Here is a 25255-nt window from a genome sequence, read left to right as displayed (position 1 = left end):
TTTTCAGACCACTTTGATAGTGCATTGAAAATAGGTATTCTTGGCCCCGTAGCTCAGGCTGCAAATGGAAAACAGTTATAGTGGTAAAATAGTTGTAGTAACTTATCTGAAAGAGTTGGTTAACCTCTACTTAACAGACCGGCCTTTAAGCGCAATCGAGCGTGGTATATGATAGGAAAAAAACTGGGCCAACAAAAAAATTTTTTGGTTTGGTGTTTTACTATTATCCTAAGAACTGAAACTAGTACTTTCATGCTTTGACTTACCTGGCGCTCAAAGATAATATTTGCCGTGGTAAAAAAAAAAAGAACAAACAAATTGATGGTTTTAGTTCACATTTGGAACCATTGAGAAGGAAGTTTGTTAAGAAAACAATTCTTACTTCGTAACGTGCAGAAAATTGTAGTTAACATATTTTGAAGGTGCTTCCATTATAAATTACCCCCCCCCCCCCCAATGATCAAACCCGTATGTAGCCCAAATTATATATTTCCCAAGCACTTTGCCATGCGTCACATTTGTTTCAACTGAACACCCGTATATTGAATCAAAGCTGACGAAATCAAAAAACGGAAAACACATTCGGTTTCGGGTAAAGTATAGTGAAAGCACCCTAAAAAAAACTACGATTTTTCTGAATATTATGACCTAAGAATTGTTTTCTCAACATGTTTTCTTCTCAATAGCCCAATTGTACACTGATGTCCAACTTATTTTTCTGTTTAGATAAAATTAGATAAATGATTAAAATTGCGAAAATTCTTAATTAAGTTCATCTGTGTAAAAATATTTGGCTACAAAAATATAAATTGAGAGAAAGCCTCATTTATTTTATCACTGAGTTGATAAAAATTCTGAGTTGATTCAACTGAGTTGAAATTGATTTGTGCACAACAGTTGAGTTGTGCACTTGCCAAACCTGCGACATCAAACATAAAATAGCGAAGCGAACATGATACACATAGTATGTGGATGACTTGTTGGTCCTTTAAGTATGTTATGGGAGTCCGAAAGTGACCCCCTTGGGATCCTAACCCATGTTCCGGACGAAGTTAAGAATCTAAGTATGAAAGTGAATATGCTTAAATCAAATATCATGTCTATAAACTTCCTGAAATCTAGTCTCGTTTTTTGGACACTATCTCACCCGTTATGTTAGTAAAACAAGTATAACTCCTTGGTGTAACAATTTCCAATCGTCTCAAGTTAGGTAGACGTTTTGGAAAGATCATCAAACAGGCAAATGCATTTCAGTCCTGTTTGAAATTGTGAATAAATTCAATCACCCAAGGATGCATTCCCTCCCTCTGTATTTATCGTTTGTCAGGCCGTTCTTGGAATACGCATGTCTGGTCTGGCATCCGCATCTTCTTTGTGAACTTTGCAACAAAATTGAGTCAGTCGAGAAGCGTTTGCTTAAGATAATTTCCAAAGAAAGTCAAATCAAATACTCCTTCCTCTTTGAGGCCACACGCCACCTTAAAAGAAAGGACGGACAGCTCCTTCCTCTCTTTTTTTATCGTGCGCTGACACAACAATTGTGGTCACTTCTTACATTAACTCAAAAAACCTTTTCCTCAAAATAAGTTTGCACAGAAAAGTAAAGAGCTACATTAAGCCTTAAATGAGCAGAGATAAAGTCAAATGATTTTCCAAGCTTAAAAATACCACAAGTCACCATCAATAAATAAATGAAACCCAAAACGAACAGAAATTATCATTAATAACCGAGTCAAACTCAAAATGAGCTGAAACTAAGACGATTTGGGCTGACTTCCTTCATGCCTTCTGAAGACAAGAACATAATTTACACCTTACTGTAAACAATCCTCATTTTGAGCTGAATGTTTCTGTTTCTCATAATATCGAAAAAAAGCCGCCATAACGAAGATTACAAAAAACAACAACAAATGAATGTGGATTGACAGTTTAGTGTGCATAAACTAATGTTAATTTCTTAGACTCTTAATAATTTTGGACTTTTTAAAGTTAAAAAGGTGAAAACATTTAAGTGTATTTTGTTTTCAGCTGCCTATGATTGTCATTTTGCTCATACAATTCCAGCTGTAGCTTTTTGTTGTTGTAAGTTTTTAGTTCAATTTTTTATTTCTGTTTTTGACCAAGTCTTTTTTTAGTTATCAATTGTTTTTCTCATTCTTATTGGTTATTTACCCGCTTTAGGATCAGGATTCTTGGTTTGATTTTAACACCATTTGATTTGTAATGCAAACTCGGTTTTTGGATAGCTTGTGGATAGTCTTTTATCAAAATGTTTTATTTTATCTTGCGTATTGCCGATATATAGTATTTTCTTCAAATCATTTGGCGAAATGAAAGTTTTCAGGATTCTTTGATTCGCTTTTTTTGTTTGTGCTTGGAAATTATTTCTTTTTATGGCACTTGGTATTCATACAAGTGACATATAGGGATCGCAAATTATATCGGCCTGCCTGTCCCGGTTTTGCTAGTTTAGGCATTTCCAGATAAGCAAGGACGATGAAATTTGGCAGGCGTATCAGGGACCACACCAGATTAAATTAGATATAGTTGTTTCCCCGATTCGACTATCTGGGGGGGGGGGGACGGTTAATTCGGAAAAATTAGAAAAACTAGGTATTTTCGTAAAAAACTTAAGAACAGGTGATCGGATCTTAATGAAATTTTATATTTAGAAGGATATTCTGTCTCATAGTTATTATATTAAATCGCGACTGGATCTGGTGACAATGGGGGGAGTTGGAGGGGGAAACATAAAATCTTGGAAAACGCTTAGAGTGGAAGGATCGGGATGAAACTTGGTGGGAAAAATAAGCGCAAGTCCTAGATACGTGATTGACATAACCGGAACGGATGGGGGAGTTGGGGGGTGGGTTAATTCTGAAAGAATTAGAAAAAATGAGGTATTTTTAAGTTACGGAGGAGTGATCGGATCATAATGAAATTCCATATTTAGAAGGACCTCACAACTCAAATTTCTTATTTTAAATCCCGACCGGATCCAGTGTCATTGGGGGGAATTGGGGGGGGGACTGGAAATCTTGGAAAACGCTTAGAGTGAAGAGATCAGGATGGAACTTGGTGGGAAGAATAAGCACAAGTCTAAGATACGTGACTGACATAACCGGATCAGATCCGCTCTCTTTGGGAGATTTGGGGGGGGGGTCTGTGGTAATTCGGAAAAATTAGAAAAAATGAGGTATTTGTAACTTACGAACGGCTGATCAGATCTTAATAAAGTTTGATATTTAGAAGGATATTGTTCTTCAGAGCTCTTATTTTAAATCCCGACCTGATCCGGTGACATGGGGGGAAAGTTGGAGGGGGAAAGCGGAAATCTTGGAAAACGTAAGTTGAGGTATCTTTATCTTACGAATGAATATCGGATTTTAATAAAACTTGATATCTAGAAAGATCTCATGTTTCAAATGCTCCATTTTCACTTCGAATCAGAATCGGGGGCATAGGGGGTTGGAAGGGGGAAACAAATCTTGGAAACCAGAAATCTTGGACAACACTTAGAGTGGAGAGATCGGGATGAAACTTGATGGGAAGAATAACCACAAATTCTAGATACTTGATTGACATAATTGGAACGGATCCTCTATATTTGGGGGAGTGGGGGGGTCCAGTGCTTTGGCGAGTTCGGTGCTTCTGGACGTGCTAGGACGATGAAAATTGGTAGGCGTGTCAGGGATCTGCAAAAATTGACTTGATATCAGTCGTTTCCCTGATCTGACCATATTGGGGGGGGGGGGCTGGAGGGAGAGGAAAAATAAAAAAAGAGGTTTATTTAACTTACGAATGGGTGATCAGGTCTTCATGAAACTTGATATTTAGAAGGACCTCGTGTCTCAGAGCTCTTATTTTAAATCCCGACTGCATCCGGTGATACTGGGGGAGTTGTAGGGGAAACGGGAAATCTTGGAAAACGCTTATAGTGAAGACATCGGAATGAAACTTTGTGGGAAGAATAAGCACAAGTCTTAGATATATGATTGACATAGTTGGACTGAATCCGCTCTCTTTGGGGTAGTTGGGGGTGGGGTGATAATTCGGAAAAGTTAGAAAAATAGATGTATTTTTAACTTAAGAATGGGTAACTGGATCTTAATAAAATTTGATATTTAGAAGGAACTCATGTATCAGAGCTTTCATTTTAAATCCTGACAAGAGCTGGTGACTCCGGGGGGAGTTGGAGGGGGAAACCGGGAATCTTGGAGAACGCTTAGAGTGGAGAGATCGGGATGAAACTTGATAGATAGAATAAACAAATGTCGTAGATACATAATTGACGTAATGGGACTGGATCCGATCTCTTTAGGGGAGTTAGGGGGGTCCAGTGTTTTGGCGAGTGCTTCTGGACGTGCTAGGACGACGAAAATTGTTAAGAGTGTCAGGGACCTGCACAAATTGATTTGATAGTCTTTTCCCCCGATTCGACCATCTGGGGGGCTGAAGGGAGAGTAAAAATTAGAAAAAATGAGGTATTTTTAACTTACGACTGGGTGATAGGATCCTATTGAATTTTGATATTTAGAAGAACGTGTCTCAGAGCTCTTATTCTAAATCCCGACTGGCCTTTAAGCCTCTGATTTTCCTTTTAGATCAATCTATTGATTCTTAGAATTTTGCTAGAGCTCATGCCATATGAGGTCTTGGCTCTTGGTTCTTCTGTCCTCGTCACAAGTGCCATATGAGCTCTTAGCTCTTGTTGGTTTTGTATGGACTTCATAAAATTGAATTTTTAAAATTCAAAAGATTGATATCGACTAGCAAAAAAAAATGCCAAAAATAAGCAAAGCATATAGAAAATGTGAGAGATTATAAGAAAAAAAAAACAACTGTGATAAGAGTCAGGGCCCTACCATCCTGTTTAGGCTCATAGATAGAATCTTAAATTATATCGATGAATATGTATCATATTTCTAGGTCAGACCGTATCCAGGGGGAGGGGATTTTGGGGATTTGGCCCCCTCCTCTCGAAATTTCTGTCTGACTCGCAAAAACGTAAAAAAAAGAATATAAACAAATTTTTTATGCATTTTTTAAAGTTTTTTCGTCCCCCCTCCGAAAAAAATCCTGGATACGGCCCTGTTTCTAGGAATTGTGATTTATCTATATTCACTCCAAGCATTTCTATCTTCCGCTACTTTAATCAGAAACATATAGAATGTATATACCTAGTATTCCTTTAAGCTTGCACAGGCTGCACATTGTCCGAGCTTTCGGATATCAGTGGGCATGAAAGGGATCGAATTAAGGCTATAGAGCCTTTTCAGCCTTTTCACTATTGAAAATTTTTTATCACAAGTTAAAAGTCTCTATGTTCTCGGGTGATCAAAAAAAGTCCTTATCGTTTGCACAAGTTATGTGTGATGACCATTTCGTAACTCATTTTTATTGAACAAGAATGTAATAAATTTTTTTCCGATGTTATTTGTTAAGCTGCTTTTAAGTTCCATGCTGTTTAAAATTTGTGAATTTTTATCCCTGTATTTCGTGTTAATCAGAGTAATTTTCCCAGGATCATTTATGGAGGATCGGTTGCCAGAGAACTATTGGAAATTAATTATTCCGATTCGAAATATGACTTCAAAGTAAAAGGCTATACATCTCAACCAAGCTACTCCACAAAGAAGTTCGTTTTTATCCTTTTTATTAATAATCGCTTGGTTGATTGCAATCGTAAGTTATGGCACTTTTTCGTATTTTTAGCTAATTTGTCGTCTATTTGCCAGAAGTCTTGGAATACTGCTTATGCTGTCTCAAAATGTTTGTGATGATGCTATTGTTAAAATTAATAGCAATCATTATTAAATGCCGCGGTCAAAAGGGCTGCTAAGCTAACATATAGTCCACTTTAGACAGACATTTTCAATAATTTCTAAAAAAAAAACTAACTAAAACGAATAGTTTGCCATTAATGGTCATTTTATTTGTTTAGTTGGTCAGCTTCAAGGGCTGAGCAGATCTCCAGTTTTGGATAATTCCCATTCTAAAGAGGTATATAAAAGTAGTAGTAGTAGATAGGTTTAATAGCAAAAACTTGACAGCTATCGCTGATTTGTGTTTCTTTACAACATATTCAAAATCAAACTACACTTGTAAATATAAATCAATCTATAAATATTAACTCTTATTGTACATTTTGACGAAAACCGGGACGAAAGAATTACCATATCGGTTTGTTCTTACTTTAATGGGAACTAATTTATCTTGCTTTCTCATTCTTGATGGTAGAGGTTGATCTGGTAGAATGTCACGGTGCTGAATATGTGAAAGCAACTATTTAATTGGGAATTCCAATAATCAACGTTAACCGGATTTTGAAGGTTAAAAAAAATTAAAAAACATGATATATATAAGTGTCTGGGCTCCTTCAAGATTTAACATGGCAACCCCCTTGAAGATGATGCCTTTTTGAATTCTTCGTAAAATATGGATATTCGGACGATTTTTTTTCAAAACTCAAAATGACAACCCCCTTGCAAGATGATGCCTATTTGAATTCTTCGTAAAACAGGGATGTTTCGATGATTTTGTTCAAAACTTAACATGGCAACCCCCTGCAAGATGATGCCTATTTGAATTCCTTGTAAAACATGGATATTCACACGATTTTTTTTTAATTTAACACGGCAACCCCCTGCAAAATGATGACAGTTTGGATTCTTTGTAAAACATGGATATTCGGACGATATTTTTTTCAAAACTTGACATGGCAACCCCCTGCAAGATGATGCCTATTTGAATTCTTCGTAAAATATGGATATTCGGACATATTTTTCAAAATATAACATGGCACCCCCCTGCAAGATGATGCCTATTAGAATTCTTCGTAAAATTTGGATTTTTTGACGATTTTTTTCAAAATTTAACATGGTAACCCCCTGCAAGATGATGCCTATTTGAATTTTTTGTAAATATGGATATTTGGACGATTTTTTTTTAGAATTTAACATGGCAACCCCCTGCAAGATGATGCTTATTTGAATTCTTCATAAAATGTGGATATTCGAACGATTTTTTTTTTCAAAACTTAACACGGCAACCCCCTGCAAGATGATGCCTATTCGAATTCTTCGTAAAATATGGATTTTCGGACATTTTTTTCAAAATATAACATGGCAACCCCTTGTAAGATGATGCCTATTTGAATTCTTTCTAAATATAGATATTCGGACGATTTTTTGAAAATTTAACATGGCAACCCCCTGCGAGATGATGCATATTTGAATTTCCTCATAAAATATGTATATTTGGACATTTTTTTTCAAAATGTAACATGGCAACCCCCTGCAAGATAATGCTTATTTGAATTCTTCGTAAAATTTAGATATTCGGACGATTTTTTTCAAAATTTAACATGGTAACCCCCTGCAAGATGATGCCTATTTGAATTCTTATTAAAATAGGGATGTTCCGATGATTTTGTTCAAAACTTAACATGGCAACCCCCTGCATGATGATGCCTGTTTGGATTCTTTGTAAAACTTGGATATTCGTACGATTCTTTTTTCAAATTGTTACATGGCAACCGTCTGTAAGATGATCCCTATTTGAATTCTTCGTAAAATATGGATATTCGGACGATTTTTTTTCAAAACTTAAATTGACAACCCCATGCAAGATGATGCCTATTTGCATTCTTAGTGAAATGGGGATGTTCTGATGATTTTGTTCAAAACTTAACATGGCAACCCCCTGCAAGATGATGCCTATTTGAATTCCTTGTAGAACATGGATATTCGCACGATTTTTTTTTTTTCAAAATTTAACACGGCAACCCCCTGCAAGATGATGACAGTTTGGATTCTTGGTAAAACATGGATATTCGGACGATTTTTTTTTCAAAACTTGACATGGCAACCCCCTGCAAGATGATGCCTATTTGAATTCTTCGTAAAATAGGGATATTCGGACATTTTTTTTCAAAATATAACATGGCAACCCCCTGCAAGGTGATGCCTATTTGAATTCTTCATAAAATTAGGATATTCGGACGATTTTTTTTCAATTTAACATGGCAACCCCCTGCAAAATGATGCCTATTTGAATTCTTCGTAAAATATGGATATTCGAATGATTTTTTTTCAAAACTTAACATGGCAACCCTTTGCAAGATGATGCTTATTTGAATTCCTCGTAAAATATGGATTTTCGGACATTTTTTTCTAAATGTAACATGGCAACCCCCTGCAAGATGATGCCTATTTGAATTCTTCGTAAAATTTAGATATTCGGACGATTTTTTTCAAAATATAACATGGTAACCCCATGCAAGATGATGCCTATTTGCATTCTTAGTGAAATGGGGATGTTCTGATGATTTTGTTCAAAACTTAACATGGCAACCCCCTGCAAGATGATGCCTATTTGGATTCATGGTAAAACATGGATATTCGCACGATTTTTTTTTCAAAATTTAACACGGCAACCCCCTGCAAGATGATGACAGTTTGGATTCTTGGTAAAACATGGATATTCGGACGATTTTTTTTTCAAAACTTGACATGGCAACCCCCTGCAAGATGATGCCTATTTGAATTCTTCGTAAAATAGGGATATTCGGACATTTTTTTTTCAAAATATAACATGGCAACCCCCTGCAAGGTGATGTCTATTTGAATTCTTCATAAAATTAGGATATTCGGACGATTTTTTTTCAATTTAACATGGCAACCCCCTGCAAAATGATGCCTATTTGAATTCTTCGTAAAATATGGATATTCGAATGATTTTTTTTCAAAACTTAACATGGCAACCCTTTGCAAGATGATGCTTATTTGAATTCCTCGTAAAATATGGATTTTCGGACATTTTTTTCTAAATGTAACATGGCAACCCCCTGCAAGATGATGCCTATTTGAATTCTTCGTAAAATTTAGATATTCGGACGATTTTTTTCAAAATTTAACATGGTAACCCCCTGCAAGATGATGCCTATTTGAATTCTTCGTAAAATATGGATATTCGAACGATTTTTTTTTCAAAACTTAATATGGCAACTCCGTGAAAGATGATGCTTATTTTAAGTTTTTGTAAAATATGGATATTTGGACATTTTTTTCAAAATTTAGCATGGCAAGCCCCTGTAAGGTGATGCCTGTTTGAATTCTTTGTAAAATATGGATATTCAGGCTATTTTTTTCAAAACTTAACATGGCAACTCCCTTCAAGATGATGCTTATTTGAATTCTTCGTAAAATCTGGGTATTTGGAAGATTTTTTTTTCTAAATATAACGTAGCAACCCCCTGCAAGATGATGCCTATTTGGATTTTTCGTAAATTATAAATATTCAGACGATTTTTTCCCGAAATGTTCGAATGAAAAGTTAGAAGCAATTGAAACGAGAAAAATTACTTTGGTCCATTTAACATATAATAAATATCTTAGATTTCGAATGATTCGAACTTTTGACTTTATTCAAACACGACATGTCTATTTACACTGAGTTTGGAAGGTCTCCAAGTACAAGGAGCTCGGGATTACTTGTGAAAAGGCCATGAAAAGAAGCATCGTTCATCCAGATGCCAGAAATTTACTGGTTCTGAAAATGGATCAATACATCTGATTAATTCCACAATGGATGGAAGCGTCATTTATAAAAAAGTGATCATTAATATTGACAATTGGTTCTTTTCCTGTGGTGATAAAAGCAAATTATAATATTCAATAAAGAAGCATTTCTGTAGGAATTGAGATTCATTAAAACCAAAAACTAATGAAAAGAAGCAAAAATTGTAGAGAAAGGAAATTTCATTTTTAAAGAAGCCAATTTGACTAGCTTCCTGTTAAAATGTACTTAAATAGGATTATAGTATTCGGAGAAGTTTTTCCATTGAATAAAAATTGACTGAATTCATCTTGTAATTGTTTTATTGAAATTTTTTCTTATGATGTTACAAGCCGCTAATCATATGGAAACGCATTAACGGAGAATAATGCATTCAACGATGTGAAAGCATTTTGGTATTTGGTATTTGCGTTAAAGATAATATGAAATGAGGTGGTAAAATTGGAAAAAAGAATTATCTGCCATCTAGTTTTGCTTTACTTAAGATCTAAGTAAAAAAAGGGGTAAATAATGCTATTTGGGTAGTTCAACTTTTTAATTTAATTGATAATGCCTTTTTCTTAATTCTTGTGATTAAATTTTGCTGTCCTAAGAGGGATTTAGTGTAACGGCAGTCAGATACAAATAGCAGAAACTGGGTATCAAGTTTTGGTGGACTTTAGCAGAGTAGAGAAACCAAATTCACTGGGAAACAAATTCAGTTTTTGGATTCTCTATTTTTTTAAAGTTTGTTTTACATCAAAATGATGATTTGTAATTGCACGTCTCTCTTAACCAAATGATTTAGTTTGCAAAATATCTTTACATTACAACACTAGCTAGATAGTTCTGAAAAACGCTTCAGTGTAACTATCTTTTTTACTTGACACTTCGGTGCTTTTGCGTTTTATTACTTATCCTTATCAGTCCACATTCTGATTTAATAAAGTAGACGGTAAATCAACCCAAGTTAGATGCTGATATTACGTATTCAGTTATCTGTACTGAGTCAACTGAACAAATAAACTACCTCTGTTTCAGCTTTGAAAAGGGCCCTTGAACTGGTTTATGCAAGGATCTTACCGAAGGGGGCTCATCCATTTGTTTATATGGCCTTAGATCTTCTGCCACAGACATTGGACGTTAATGTTCACCCTACAAAGCACGAAGTCCGATTTCTTAACGAAGACTCAATTGTTGAAAGGATACAAAAGGAATTGGAAAGTGTCTTGCTTGGTCACTCATCTTCTCGAACGTTTGTTACTCAAGTAAGGTTTTATTCTTTTCTTTTGTTATTTTTGGTTTGTTATGTAACGACTGTATTTACATCCCTTAGTAATTGTCAAACCAGAAGCTAAATGCTGTATTTGAAATTTGCTGTAGATTTACTGTTCAACTCAAACTCAAAATGAAAAGAAATTAATAGATATATTAGCTTGTAAGTCGTCCCTCTTGTACCCCAATTATAACGCGATTGTCTTTCACGCTTTACTGAAAGCAATATATATTTTAAGTGATTTTTTTTATCATTATAACATTGTGAAATAAATATATTAACGAAAGTTCTTGAAATTAATGTGATTATAATTTATAATATCAATCTTGGTTCATCAGGCTGATATCACGGGTCGTACATTAGTCCATAATGCCTCTAATGGTCCCTAAAATCACTGTGGTTCCTAAGAAAGTCTCTATTTTCTGAAAAATTCCAAAGTCCTATTTTTACTGTTTTTACCAAAAGTTTCAGTGAATTTATTAACGAAAAATTTCTTTTGACATTTTTCGGTAGTTTATTAAGGGCATTCCTATTGTTTTTACAAATTCTTGAATAAATTGGATCATTTTCATATTTATGGACTTCTTATGAAGTTGATCTCTTTTATTAATACAACGTAACAAGCTAGGTGACAGCCATGGTTTCTTAGGATTCTGTTTCCTTGATGGCGAATGAGCCATCATGCAAGCCTATGTCATTATCAAAATCAGCATATCATAAAATCCTTGAAAACTCATATTTATATCATCCGTAAGATCGACCAAATTATTCCAACCGACTTCTGCAATTTCCTGCTTAAACCCTTGAATGTTATTCTGGCTAAAGACGGGTATTGGACTCTTTGGAACTTATTGGTGCTGGCTTTGGGGGAATACAAACCTCAAGACTTGTTGAAATCCCAAAATGGACTGATACATCTATAATAACAACTTTGGAGCTGAAAAATCCAAATTGGAAAAAGTATTGTCAATAATCTTCGATAATGAGGTGGTGACTCGTGTGCGTATATTAATAGTAGGAAAAGACAATTATCATTACTTAGAATAATCATTCTATTACTTAAGTGGCTACAAAGTTCTGCAAAATTAGTTTAACTTTTTTTTTACTATAATAATTGGAAGAACAGAATTCAAGCACAACTAATAATTGGATTAAGGATTGGCTGTTAGACCGCGGTCATTTTCAGGGAGTATGGTCTATATACTGAAGTGTGTCGTCACTACAAAAAAGATTATGGTTATTGCCCGTTTCTCTAACGGTGAAAGTACAAGGCCTACTACGTATTTGGCGCTTTACAAAAAAGAATTAAATCACAAATATTTTATTTTATTCTTATTAAAACATTGAAAATAAAATGAAAATTGCAGTGAAACCAAACCAGGATTTACCGGTAGGCCGACTAGGCCCTGCGGCTTTCACTATTCCTGAAATTTTGGACCAAAAATCTTGCAAAAAGGGACCGGCGAAAACGCTTGGGCCTAGAGGCGTCAAAGCTTTAAATCCGGCCTGTGTGAAACAAAATCTTAAGCTGGTGAGCTTCCAGCAATTAATATTATTATATATCCAATATTCGGTTTAATTTATTAGTTCTTACCAAACTGTTAATTTATTTTCGACGTAACACCTTAAATTAGGTATCATTCTCTCAGACCACACTGCCTTTCTATGACGAACAAAATTAACGTTAAAATGGGGCTAAATCCGTTTATTTAGACAGTGAAACCGGTACAAAAGTCTAGATATTTCGATCACATATTCAGCGCTCGTCTGTATATGTGATCGAAATATTGAGGCTTTTGTACCTGTTTTTGTTGTCTAAATAAATGGATTTAGCCCCATTTAAATGTTTATTTGTTCGTTAATTTATTTTAGAATAAAAAAAATTATTTTGAAATAGGGAATTTTGAAAAACTTTAAACCTTGGCAACGAAGAGAAATGTCAACTCGTTGGTCGTATAGGCCTTTAGGTCCATCTTAAAACTGAATCAGACGCCACTCTTCCTGCATAAATACCAATTGGCAACTGGTGTGTGACACGTTGTGCCTTCTATGGTAAGAGGATCTTTTCTCAGAGAATGAAGTAGGAATTTCATGTGGAACAGCACGTCTTCCTCATATGTAGAGGGAATTTTCAACGTTAGGTGTTTGGCGGCAGCACTACAATGTTGACGGACACCGAACAGAAAACGCAGCCTTGGCCTTTTGGTTCCTGCCTTCCACAGCCACTCGCGTCTTTTTGCCGCTGTTGATACTTTCAAGAGCCAAGAATACGTCTTTAACACGATGATCTAAAACTACTGGGTTAATAACTCCCCACTGTAAATACTCCGGTTTAAACACGCGGGAGAGAACACACATAACACGGTCCCACAGCTTCAAAGCTAAAGTATGAACTAGAAAAATTAAGAACAGAAATCCTTACATAGGGCAGCACCCCTTATAAGAGATAGCTCCCAATCCTGACTGTGAGGAAACAATACAAAGCTTTACTTTCAGACTTCATAAATGATATAACTCAAATATAACTTCAATTTATAAATAAAAAAAACTATATGTGTCTTGAAAAGTACAAATAAAATCAAACTGAATGGTTGATATATAATGCTATTAATTGTTAGAAGATCATCAGTTCAAGATTTTATTTCACTGTAATTTTATTTTCATTTTCAAAGCTGCAATAACTGGAAAAGAAAATATTTGTGATATAATTCGTTTTTCAGTGAAGCACCAATCACGTAGTAGGCTTTAGACTTTTACAGTTTTTGATGGGGGCAGTATCCAAACTCTTGTTTGTAGTGAAGCTGTATTTGTCTTGAACAGTCTTGGGAAGAACCAATAAAATTGAACTAAACATTTGATATATAATGATATTAGTTGCTGAAAGCTCATCAGTTAAAAATTTTGTTTCACTGTAATTTCTATATTTACTTTCAATTTTGAAATAAGTAAAAAAGAAATATTTGTGATATATTTCGTTTTCAGTAAAGTGCCAATGATGCGGTAGGTTTTAGACTTTTACAGTGGAAGAAGGTGGCAAAAGCCGAACTCTTCTTTGTAGAGATTTTTGTTCGTTTCAAGCTGGATTTGCATATTCAATTTAAGCTTCACTCGCTTTAAGATTTATCTACTTACTTATATTAGTAACTATTGTTTGTTTCTTTGATATGATTGTTTATTTAACTTCTATTCATTTTGGGTTTCATTCAGGCCTCAACTATTTTTGTTCGTTTTAAGCTTGTTTTGCATATTTAACTTAAGCTTTACACGTTTTATTCTTTAATATTAATACCTGTTGTATTTCTTTTTGCTATGATTGTTTATTTAATTTCTGTTCGTTTTGGGTTTCATTTTTCTTTAATAATAATTTCTGGTTGATTCGAGTTTAAGTTATTGTAGGTTTCTATTTTTTCTGATCTTAAGTTTAATATGGCCTTCACTTTTCTGTAGAAAACTGCTTTTTCGGAAAAATTTCTTTTTAATTAATATCTCTTCTTTGCCAAAGTTTAAAGTTTTTCAAAATTCCCTATTTCAAAATATTTTTTTTATTCTAAAATAAATTAACGAACAAATAAACATTTAAATGGGGCTAAATCCATTTTTTTTACAACAAAAACAGGTACAAAAGCCTCAATATTTCGATCACATATACAGACGGTCGCTGAATATGTGATCAAAATATCTAGACTTTTGTACCTGGTTTCACTGTCTAAATAAATGGATCTATCCCCATTTTAACGTTAATTTTGTTCGCCATAGAAAGGTAGTGTGGTCTGAGAGAATGATACCTAATTTAAGGTGTTAACCCGGGTCAATAGTAACCGAAATTCTAAAAAACGAAATTTTAATACCAATAGATACATCAAATGAATTAGGTTTTTATGCTAATTTCATATATATAAGTTTCATCAAGTTAGTCTTACCCATCAAAAGTTACGTGCCTGAAAAAATTTGCCTTGTTTTCGAAAATGAGGAAACACCTCCTAAATGTCATAAAATCTTAATGAAAATCACACCATCAGATTCAGCCTATCAGGGAACCCTACTGTAGAGGTTTCAAGTTCCTATCTGCCAAAATGTGGAATTCTAAATGTTTTGCCAGAAGAAATATCACAGATGTGTGTTTATTTTTTATTTTTTTATTTTTCCCAGGGGTGGTCGTATCGACCAGTGGTCCTATAATTTTGTGAGAGGGCTGATTCGAAAGTTCTAGTGCCCTATTTAAGTGACCAAAAACTAGGCCCCTCCTACACTCATTTTTTTCCCTAAGTCACAGGATCAAAATTTTGAGATAGCAATTTTGTTCAGCATAGTAAAAAAATCTAATAACTATGTCTTTGAGGACGACTTATTCCCCCACAATCTCCGGGGGAAGGGCTGCAAGTTATGAACTTCGCCCATTGTTTACATATAGTATTGGTTATTGGGAAGTATACAGACGTTTTCAGGGAGGATTTTTTTCTTGTGGGGGGATGAGGGGTCGGTGGAGTTGGTTACGTGGGAAGATCTTTCCATGGAGGAATTTTTCATGGGGGAAGAGAATTTTCATGAAGGGGTGCTGGATTTTCTAGAATTATTAAAAAAAAAGAAATTAAATAAAAGAAAAACAAGTTTTTTCAACTGAAAGAAAGGGGTAACATTAAAACTTAAAACGAACAGAAATTATTACGTATACAACGTGGTTTGTCCCCTCCTTACTACTTCGCTCTTTACGCTAAAGTATCTTTAATAATTTCAAAAGAGCTGTTTATTCTAATTAAACGGCTTTTGTGATCCAGGGGTCATTCTTAACGAATTGGAACAAAATTTGAACTTAAGAGTTAAGAGCAAGGTATTGAAGAGGGGGCGAACCCCCTCATATACGTAATAAACTTATACGAATATAGAAGTTCGTTATGTAAGTTATGTACATTTATTACTAATAAAAACGTTCGTAAATAAAATTAAAAGTTCTAGTGCCCTTTTGAAGGAAGCAAAAAATTGGAGGGCAACTAGACTCCCTCCAACACCTCGTTTTTCTCAAAATCGTCCGTTCAATATTTTGAGAAAGCTATTTAGCCAAAAAAGAGTAAAGTTAATATGCAAATTTCGTTTTAATTATTCATGTACGGTGAGCCAAAATCAAAACCTGCATTAATTCAAAAACGTTTAGAAATTAAATAAAAAAACAAGTTTTTTATCTGAAAGTAAGGAGCGACATTAAAACTTAAAACGAATAAAAACTATTCTGTTTATGAAAGGGACTGTCCCCTCAACGCCCCGCTCTTTACGCTAAGGTTTTTTATTGCTTTAAAAAGCAGAGTTGTGAGAAAGAATCAAACTTTGGTGTACAGAGCGAGGCGTTGAGGAGGGGACAGTCCCTTTCATGTATGGAATAATTTCCGTTCGTTTTAAGCTTTAATCTCACTCTTTACTTTCAGTTAAAAAAACTTGTTTTTTTTTATTTAATGAAAATAAAGAATAACGTTAAACCCAAAAATGAGCAGAATTTATTCCGTATAGGAGGAGTTCTGTTCCTTCTTTGTCCATACCTCCACCTCAAGGCCGCAGTAACTTCGGAGTGTGCTCATTAGATCAGAAATTGACAGTTTCAGTTTTATTTTTTAGTCCAGAGAGATTGGAGACAAACCAGCCGCGTAGGAGTGGTATTTTCCAGGAGATGGGGGGTCCCCCTCCCTCAAGGGGGGGGGTATGCGGGGATATTTTCCTGGAGGGCTAACGCCAGCCACCGAAAAATTACAAGCAAAGATAAAAAAAAAATGCTAATGTCTTTAGACGCGTCAAACGAGGCATGTTCAATGCCGATAAAAAGTAGAAAAGAACAGAAACATCTAACAATAAGAAAAATGAAATCACAAAGTGAAGAGGAGATGGTGAAAATCAGAATTGTTCATCATTAAAACTAAAAGTAACTAAAATCTAACTTGCCTGGACTCTTATTAGCTGTTTGGGGTTGGAATACCTTAAATACATTTTGTTTACTTTTTTGAAGGCCTTGTACCACACTTCACTCTTGAAATGACCTTAAGGTTTTATTTGACAAACATCCTTTTTTATTTTTCTTTCAGTAAAGTGCGAATGATACTCGCGCTATAATTAGGGTACAAGGGGATGACTTCTCAGTTCATATATCTAGTAATTTCTGTTTGTTTTGAGTTTGAGTTAAATATCAGTTTTTTGGTACATTATAAGTTCATTATTAGTTTATTTTTTTGTCAAGTCTGTTATCTGTCTCTTTTGAATTCAATATCTGTCTTTTTTAAAATTATATTTGGGGTACAAGGCGGACGTCTTCCCAGTTCATATATCTAGTAGCTTCAATTCGTTTTGAGTTTGAGTTGAAGATCAGTTTTATTTTTGGTACATCACAAGTTCATTATTGGTTTCATTTTTATTAAATTCTAATATCTGTTTCTTTTAACTTTTAGTTCATTGTTCATTATAATTTGTATTTCTCCTGAAGCTTTTAAATTCTTCGCATTGATTTATCCCACTCTCATTTTTCTATGGCCATACCTCCTGCATAAACAAAATAATATATTTTGAGCACATAGTATTTATTACTTTTTCGGTGAGATTACTAAATATCGTAACTTGAAAGGTTTTTGTTTTTGCTAAAAACGAAGAAATCTTTGCCCAGGCTAATTTGAAGCCCCTTTCGAGAATAATCAAAATTCACCGTACACCTAAAGTACCACAGCAGGTGGAAGCCTAATGCCCGAACCACACCATACTCACATCTATAGGAAAAAATGCGCAGTTTTTAATAACGCCTACATGTTTTTCTTGGTTTTAAATGTGTATTTTAGAACAGGAAATTTAATAGTGAAATAAATTCTTTGAAAAGTTTGTAACACCATTAATTCTTGAGAACCAATTCTCTACTAATAATACTACGGCTTTATGTCTTCTGTTAGATCCGAGTTACAGATGGAAAAACTTCTTTTCCAAGCTTCCATCTTTTCTAGATTTGGAAAATTATGCCTCTGTTTTGACCTGATTGGTCAGTAAACATTTTTATGTTTGAAAGTTGAACAGTGTCCTAGTTCAGAAATTACTAACGCCATACATAATTTATGCTTATGTCGTGCTTAGTTTTGGTTTCATCAATAAATGTGACTATAGTATGTCCTGGGTATAAAGGATAGAGCTGATTTTAGCCTAGCCGATTGATGTGCAGCTCAGTAATAGCTAGTAATACATGTGTGAGCAGACGGCTATTTCATTTTGTATGCAATTAAGTCTCGTGACCACCAGGCCACGAATGCCCAAAGTGGTCAGGTGATCCCCAACGGGTCCGCAAGAGACTCAACAGGAGCCTAGCGCGAGGAAAAAATGAGGGTTAACAATTCGTAAGTGTGTGTTCGCAAAAATTTGTCTGGTTTAGACAATGATGAACTAAGTAGTATTAGTAGTAGCAGTAGCAGTAATAGTAGTACTAGTAGTAATATTATTAGTAGTAGTAGCGTGCAAATATTGCCTTTTTGGTCAATTTATCATCTACCTTATCATTTTCTGAAAGTTCCAAATTGATATACTCATTCCTGAGCTTCGTCATTTTGACAACTCGTATGCATATAACGGGTTTTTATTTAGTTCAACACTCCCCTCAGCATTATTGGAAGGCTCACCTGAATGCCCTTCGTCTTTTTGGAAACTCAAAGTCAAACATCCCCACCTTTCTCAATAAAAATGCTATATGTAAATAATGGGTGAATTGCGTAACTTACTGTCTTTGCCCTGAGGGCTGTTGGGGGATTGATATCCCCAAAGACATAGTTTTGGACGTTTTGACTATGCTGAACAAAATTGATATCTCAATATTTGATTGAATGTGTTTTGGGAAATGATGGTCGCTGGGGTGGGGCTTATTTTCTCCCATTCACTTTTGACTCTTAAAAAGGTCACTAGAACTCTCAAATTCCAATCAAATGAGCTCCTTTCGAAGATTCTACGAAAACTCCTTCTATACGAAGTTGCGTTGTAAGTGGTACAAATGGCTGCGGTTAAATTCGGTGTTTTACGTAATTTACCGTAATTTTACGAACCCCGGTAATTTTTTTTTTTACCTATTTTATGTAATTTACGTATTATACCGATATCTTACATATTTTACTGACATATTCTATGACACCTTGCAATTTTCCCACTCTATTACCTGGTTTAAAAGGGAGTCTGTCTGACGTTAGTATCTTGTTGTCATAACGATAACATGTATTATTGTACAGGTAATTGTAATTTTAAAGTTGTCAAATATTAGCTGAAATAAAACTATATTAGTTTTATGAGCCGTTAACGACAGAAAGGGCTACAGGCAGGACTGAAATATGGCAAATAAGAAAAGAAAAATTAAAAATGAGCGTAATGTCAGCCAGTAGACAGAGAAGAAGCAAAAATGACAGAAGCAGATTTGTCTTCAGGGACTTTAGCCCAGCCGTCTTCAGTGCTCAAAAAAAAGAAGAAAAACTAACCTTTTGAAGGAACTCTTGACAGAGCAAAAGAAAGGCTGAATCAAACAAACCAAGCCAGAATAAATGAAAGACTCTTCGCCAATTAGGTTGGGCAAGAACTATCTGCTTATTGATTGACTTAGCTTGTCTACTGACGTAATTTTTATTAAAAGTGTGGTCAGATGATCTTAATTTAAACTGAAGAAAAATATTATTTGAATCCTTTAATTTAAGTCATTGTAAATTGGATTTATAGGAATATTTCCAGTATCTCTATTTAAAACAAAGATTATATATATAGACTTTTTAATTTCAATTGCCTACATAAAAAAATTTTTGAAGTCAGTTGCTTCAGACGTGGAAACCTCAGCTTTGCTTCAGTTGCCTCATCAAACAGAAAAATTTTTTCTGGATTTTCAACTATTTGGAAGGCCAAAGCAGAATCAATATCCTCATTTTTATTTATTTTTCCTAATCCAGAGAAATCTTGTCTTCATGCCGTTGTTCTCCTGGGAGCCAGCGTTCCCCCCCGAAAAGTATCCCCTGTAGAGAATTCCCCCTCCCCCATGGACATCCCCCTTTTCCCCCTGGATAATTCCGGATTTTCATTAGAAGGGAAATTGAAGTTTCTACTCTCTTGTTTAAGTCAGAGGTAATCGCATAGCATTGCCTATAGTAAAGACCTAAAAGAGTTCAATGTATTAATATCTGTTCTTTTTTTTACTAGCGGCACTTCATGTGAAAGGGGTGATCGAATTAACTTTGGAGGGTGCTCTGTCAATTGGAAATCGAAAGTTCCAGTGCCCTTTTCGAAGTTTGAATAAATTTTGGAGGGGGCTCAGTCAATCGGAAATCCCAGTGCCCTTTTCTAAGATTTAGCCTGGTTTTCAACCAATTGCTACCGAGTGAGTTGTTGCTGACTATAGTATCTTTAAGAGATTCTTATTCTAGTTTAACTGCTCATGTGTTTCAGCTATTGTTTGAAAGAATCTTCAGATAAATAAATAATTATTTCTAGGGGAGGGTGGAGGTAGAAATTGCTATATAATCCTCAAGTCCGTATCCAGAACTTTTGTTTGGGGGCCTTCGGAACAGGCACAATCACCTGAATCTGAGTCTGAAGGACACGAAATAGATTTGCCAGCAGATCCTGTTGAAGATGGTCTTAATGATTGTGAAAGTGACTGAATTTTCTGGTATTATGATCCAGTGCTTAGTTAATCAAAATCATCAAAGTGTTGCAAATCACTTTTTTGCTTGTATTCAGGGCTTTTATAAATAAATGAAAAATAACACGGATGTGATGTGAGAAATGTGGCTGAATATGGCTATTTATATATACAAGGCTGTTAGGATAACATTTTAATATCAAAGCTTTGCTTGGGAATGGTCGGCCGACGTCATTTCGAAATCACGTCAATTCTATGTTCAAATAATATGAGCCTATTTCAAATAAAGCCGTCCTGGCCGGGTGGATTGGTGCGTTGGATTCAGGATCCTGATTGTTTGAGAGGTCGCGGGTTCGAATCCCAGTGTACCCAATTGTTTAGTTTGAGACGGGGGTCAGTGGTGTGACTCTGCAAGTTTAGCCAGAGTCGACCCAGCTCTAAACGGGTACCTGGAGAAATCTGGGGAAGGTAAACAGGAAAGGTGTGCGAAAGCACAGGATGGTTGGCCTTCAACCCCCCATTGCAATTCCTGGCTGAAGGGCTAAGAAATGGAGATCAGCACCGCCGGTAGGGACTGTGAAGTCTGATCATCTTACCTTATCTCAAATAAAGATACGTCGGTTTTTGCAAGTATAAGATTATCAATTATCCAATTCTTCTAAACAGTACTTAGCCAATTCAAAGGAATTATCTTCTGATTGGTGAAAAAACAGTTTATGTATGTTTCTTCTTTGGAAGACCAGGACAATCGTCTAGCTAATGAGACCCTGTAATTTTGTTTTCGGATTTTTTTATTTTTTATTTTTTATCAGGTAAAGACTAAAGATGTTAATACATTTCACTTTAATACTTAAATGTAATAAATACATTTTACTACTACTAAAAATCATTCAGTTATTAAAATAACAGTAAGTTTATTCATTGAAAAAATTAAGATTTAATAGTCATTAAACAAGATGGTTAACTCAAGTGACTCAGCCTTCCATTTCCTTGCGCTCCTAATCAGCTCTACTAGAACATTCAAGGAGTCTGGGCTAGGAATTTGGCATTTCACCAGCATAATATTGGAAGTTGTTTCTGGCAGTAGCTTCTCTCATAGCGGTGTCCGAATTAACTATAATGCCGAAAACTAACGTTCGAAAAATACCTCAATTACAACCTTTGAGTTTGGGTAACGATATGTCAATCTGTTTCTCGTTTAAATTGTATTGATTTGGTTTTTTTAAAAGTTTTTATTTCTAATTTACAAGGTGTTTTCGACTACTAATGGGCTTTTTTACATAATGCTGTTAAAAAAAAAATAATAGAAAGATCATTCAAAAGTGAACTAGCAGATTGAAAAACTATCAAAAACCTTGAAAAGCTAAGCTAAAAAGTTTATACTTGAAAATATCAAGAATGGTCTAAAGAATGACGTATCAGTTGAACTCGTTATGGTTATCCCCTCAGGGGCAGCTAAATAAAGAACGAACTATGACCTATAGTTACTGAAATTAAAAAATGTTCTTTGAAAAAAACTGTTAAGCGAGGAGGAATCGTAATTTTGAAGCTGATTCAGTAATGGTAACTATTGTTTTGATTAATCGTAACGATAACAAATTTGTGGGTATTTCGGAAAATAGCCTGAAACTCCACGAAATTGGGTCGCATCGATACGAAAACTGCACTTTTGGAATCATCATAGCTGAAAATATTACCTAGAATAATTACAGTCCCCCATTTTGAGCAACAAGGAAAGTCGATTTTTTATTTTTTCGCATGGGAAGGAGTGATGTGCCTCCTTTTTTTCTTTATTTTCTTCTATCCTTGTGGGCTACTGAACCATCATATAGAAGTGTTTAAGGGTTCATTTGAATGAAGTTGCTATATCTAGTGGCTTTCGCAAGTAACATAACATAATATTAAAAATAAAATACAATTTTTGACAAAAATCGCATCTTCATATGCAAGATGATGTAACGCGTGTTGTCTTTTAACAGGGTATGATATCATATTTTAGCGATCCCCCCTGCCTGATTCGCTGTTTCGCTAGATCTAATAAAGAAATGCTGAAGACGTTTTCCTGTGTGTGATATTAGTCATGTCATTATTCTTACTTCATGTAGACAGTGGCTTTAGAGCTCTCTTATCGTTTAGGACATCTTCCGTGATTTTCACGACATCATACGACTCCCCTGCTTAGCCTCCTTGGCAATCCCAACGTATTCTCCGATCCATGCCGTTACTGAGAGGATCTGGAAAAGTTTTATTCACTTTATTCTGGAGCACCTTAGTAATTCCTGATCAATCAACCAATCAATATTTATTAATTCAAATTAAAAATATACAAAAACAATATTATGCCTCAACAGAGAGCAGAGCTCGTAAGGCTGAGGCAGTAAAAATGCATAGAAAAAAAAAACACAACGTCTCGTCATACTAATAATTCCCAAAAGAAAAAAAAAAACTAAAAAAAAAACATACAAGGTAGGAGATAACAGAGGAGGCCACCCCAGCGTCAGCAAAATACATACTAAAATCTATTATTAATCAATCCCGACATCCAGGCAAAGAACTATTTTTGAAATATGTTTTTTCAAAGAAAATCGACTCGTGAAACTTCGGGACATTTCTACTAAGTTAAGTTTATTTACAATATGAGGAATCTGGTATCTGATTGAGAATCTAGCTCTTTCTTATTTGATTGGCGGAAGGCGATACTTCCTGGAGCGGATGCAGTGGGCAGGAGAAGTGGGAGTCCCAATTATACCCAAATCATGGAAATAACTTGTTGAGGATTGGATATCATAATACCACATTGCTGTATGCACGTCCTTCAATTGTTTGATATTAAGTATATTGAGAAAAATATATAAAGTTTGGGTTTCTGACAGATTTTTAAGTCTAGCAGGGCGATGAACAAAGTACCCAGAATTCTAATTGCCTTATTTTGAATTATCTGAAGAGGTTGCAGATGGACCATAAATATGTTGGGATAAACTATGGGGCAATAATTAGGATATGATTCAATTAGAGAATGGTATAAAATGTTGTGTGTCCTGAACCCAAAATAGCTACCTCGTCCCTTATTTTAGTTGATGGTGTATGGTCGCAATAATCAATCTCGCTTTTTTTATCTTTCGTTACTTTTATTTTGCCCATTTGTGATGTTGATTTTTGCTCTGTTTTAATCTAGTCTTTTGCACAATTCTTTCTTTAATTGTAAATATTTCATTTAAACTTTTTGATAGTTAATTTGACATTGATTTTAATTGCTTTTTGATTTTACTACAGTTTACTTAGAATACGAATTCGGTTTTTTTTTCTTATACCCTGTGATATCGTTTTATCCCCCACTCTTTCTGTTTCTGCTTTGCCATTAATCACATAAAGTTTATTTTACGTCTTGGACTTAGATATTTTTTTTGCACAAAATTTTTATTGACCATTTTTATGCTTGCTTGGTGTTCCCTATACTATTGTCTTGCTGTATTATTTGTTTCTTTGTTTTGCTTTCTCTTTTTGGACATATGATGCGAATTCGGCCCCATTAGAGCTTGTGATAGCCTTTTAAAAATTAAGATTATCTTATTTTTTTAAATCAACTGCGTAATTTCCATCAAGATTGCACTCCTTTTTCGGGCAGTTTACTTTCTGTTTCTGGATTTGTTAGAAAATTCCATGTGCTTATAGTAATGATGAGAGATTTTAAAATGAATAACTTTTGCATATCTAGAATTAGCATTATAAATACATTTTGTTGTTGCATTTGAAGTTGAAACTTCATTTACACAGTTTCCATTGACAAGGCCTGCTCTTTTCTCTCAGTTTCATGCATCCTGCTTTTAGACCCAAGGTTCTTTTTATTACGGAGGATTCTACTACTCCCGTAGGACAGGTTCGGAATTTACGAGTTTATACACCCTAAGCTGACACCTTAGATATCATATTCTTTTATTCTAAGCTGGAATTTTAGTTGTTAAAAACGATACAATAAAGTTTTGGTGAGTCAAATAAAAAGAAACAAAAAATCATTTCTTTCGATTCGAAATCTGTATTCTGAGTGTGGAATTTTTTTCTATCATTCTACGATTGTTCCGTTCACCACTGTCGGAAAGGTATATATTTGATCATGGCAAATTACTTCACAGTAAAAGCAGACAATGCAGAAAAGCTGAGTTTCCTACTACGAGACCTGGGGTGGGGGGCACATGTAGATTAGTTAGATCTAGTTAAGTTTGAAATTTCAGGAAGATGAGCTTTTTCATAGGCCTCAATAAAGTTTTTGAATATAGATTTTTAACAACGAAAACATGTATGAAAAATGCAGTAGTAGAATTAAATGCCATCTGATGAAGGCATTTTTAATGAAATTTTATTTTCGTTCCCTGATAAAACAGGAAAATTGCAGTGCAGTGCAGTGTCATCCGCAGTCTTGAAAAAAGTGAGCCAGGAAAGATATTCAAAATTACGTATAAAATAGTCTTTTATCTAACTATAGGACACCTCTGTAAGGACTGTAAAAAAAAAACTCACATGAGTACCTGCTCGTCCTTACAGTTGAAACTATTAAAATTGACACTTACTTTTATAGCTGGCTCCCGAAGAAAATAATCAGTTTTGGTGAAAATTGGCCTATCAATTGAAATTCGTTTAAAATTTATAAAAATGGAAACCTAAGAAACCAAAGTCGGTTAAAATCCTATTGGGACTTCATTGGCATATTAATATAATTTTTTTTAAAGTATGGAGAAAATCTACGACACTTTGTAGTTACCCCCCCCCCCCCCTGCACTGAAATGGCACGCTACTGCACCTGTTCTGTC

At 34.8% G+C, this 25255-nt stretch overlaps 1 protein-coding gene across 2 annotated transcripts in view; it reads left to right on the top strand.

The window, feature by feature from the left end:
- LOC136043074 (DNA mismatch repair protein Mlh1-like) overlaps positions 1-25255 on the top strand; it is a 97675-nt gene that overhangs the window by 39283 nt on the left and 33137 nt on the right. For both annotated transcript variants that reach the window (XM_065727997.1, XM_065727996.1), the window contains exons 6-7: positions 5525-5685; positions 10600-10826. In XM_065727997.1, coding sequence (XP_065584069.1) covers positions 5525-5685; positions 10600-10826 — 388 coding nt within the window. The remainder of the gene's footprint in view (positions 1-5524; positions 5686-10599; positions 10827-25255) is intronic.

Source organism: Artemia franciscana, unplaced genomic scaffold, assembly GCF_032884065.1.
Source record: "Artemia franciscana unplaced genomic scaffold, ASM3288406v1 Scaffold_289, whole genome shotgun sequence".
NCBI lineage: Eukaryota > Metazoa > Arthropoda > Branchiopoda > Anostraca > Artemiidae > Artemia > Artemia franciscana.
This window is presented reverse-complemented; position numbering and strand designations above follow the sequence as displayed.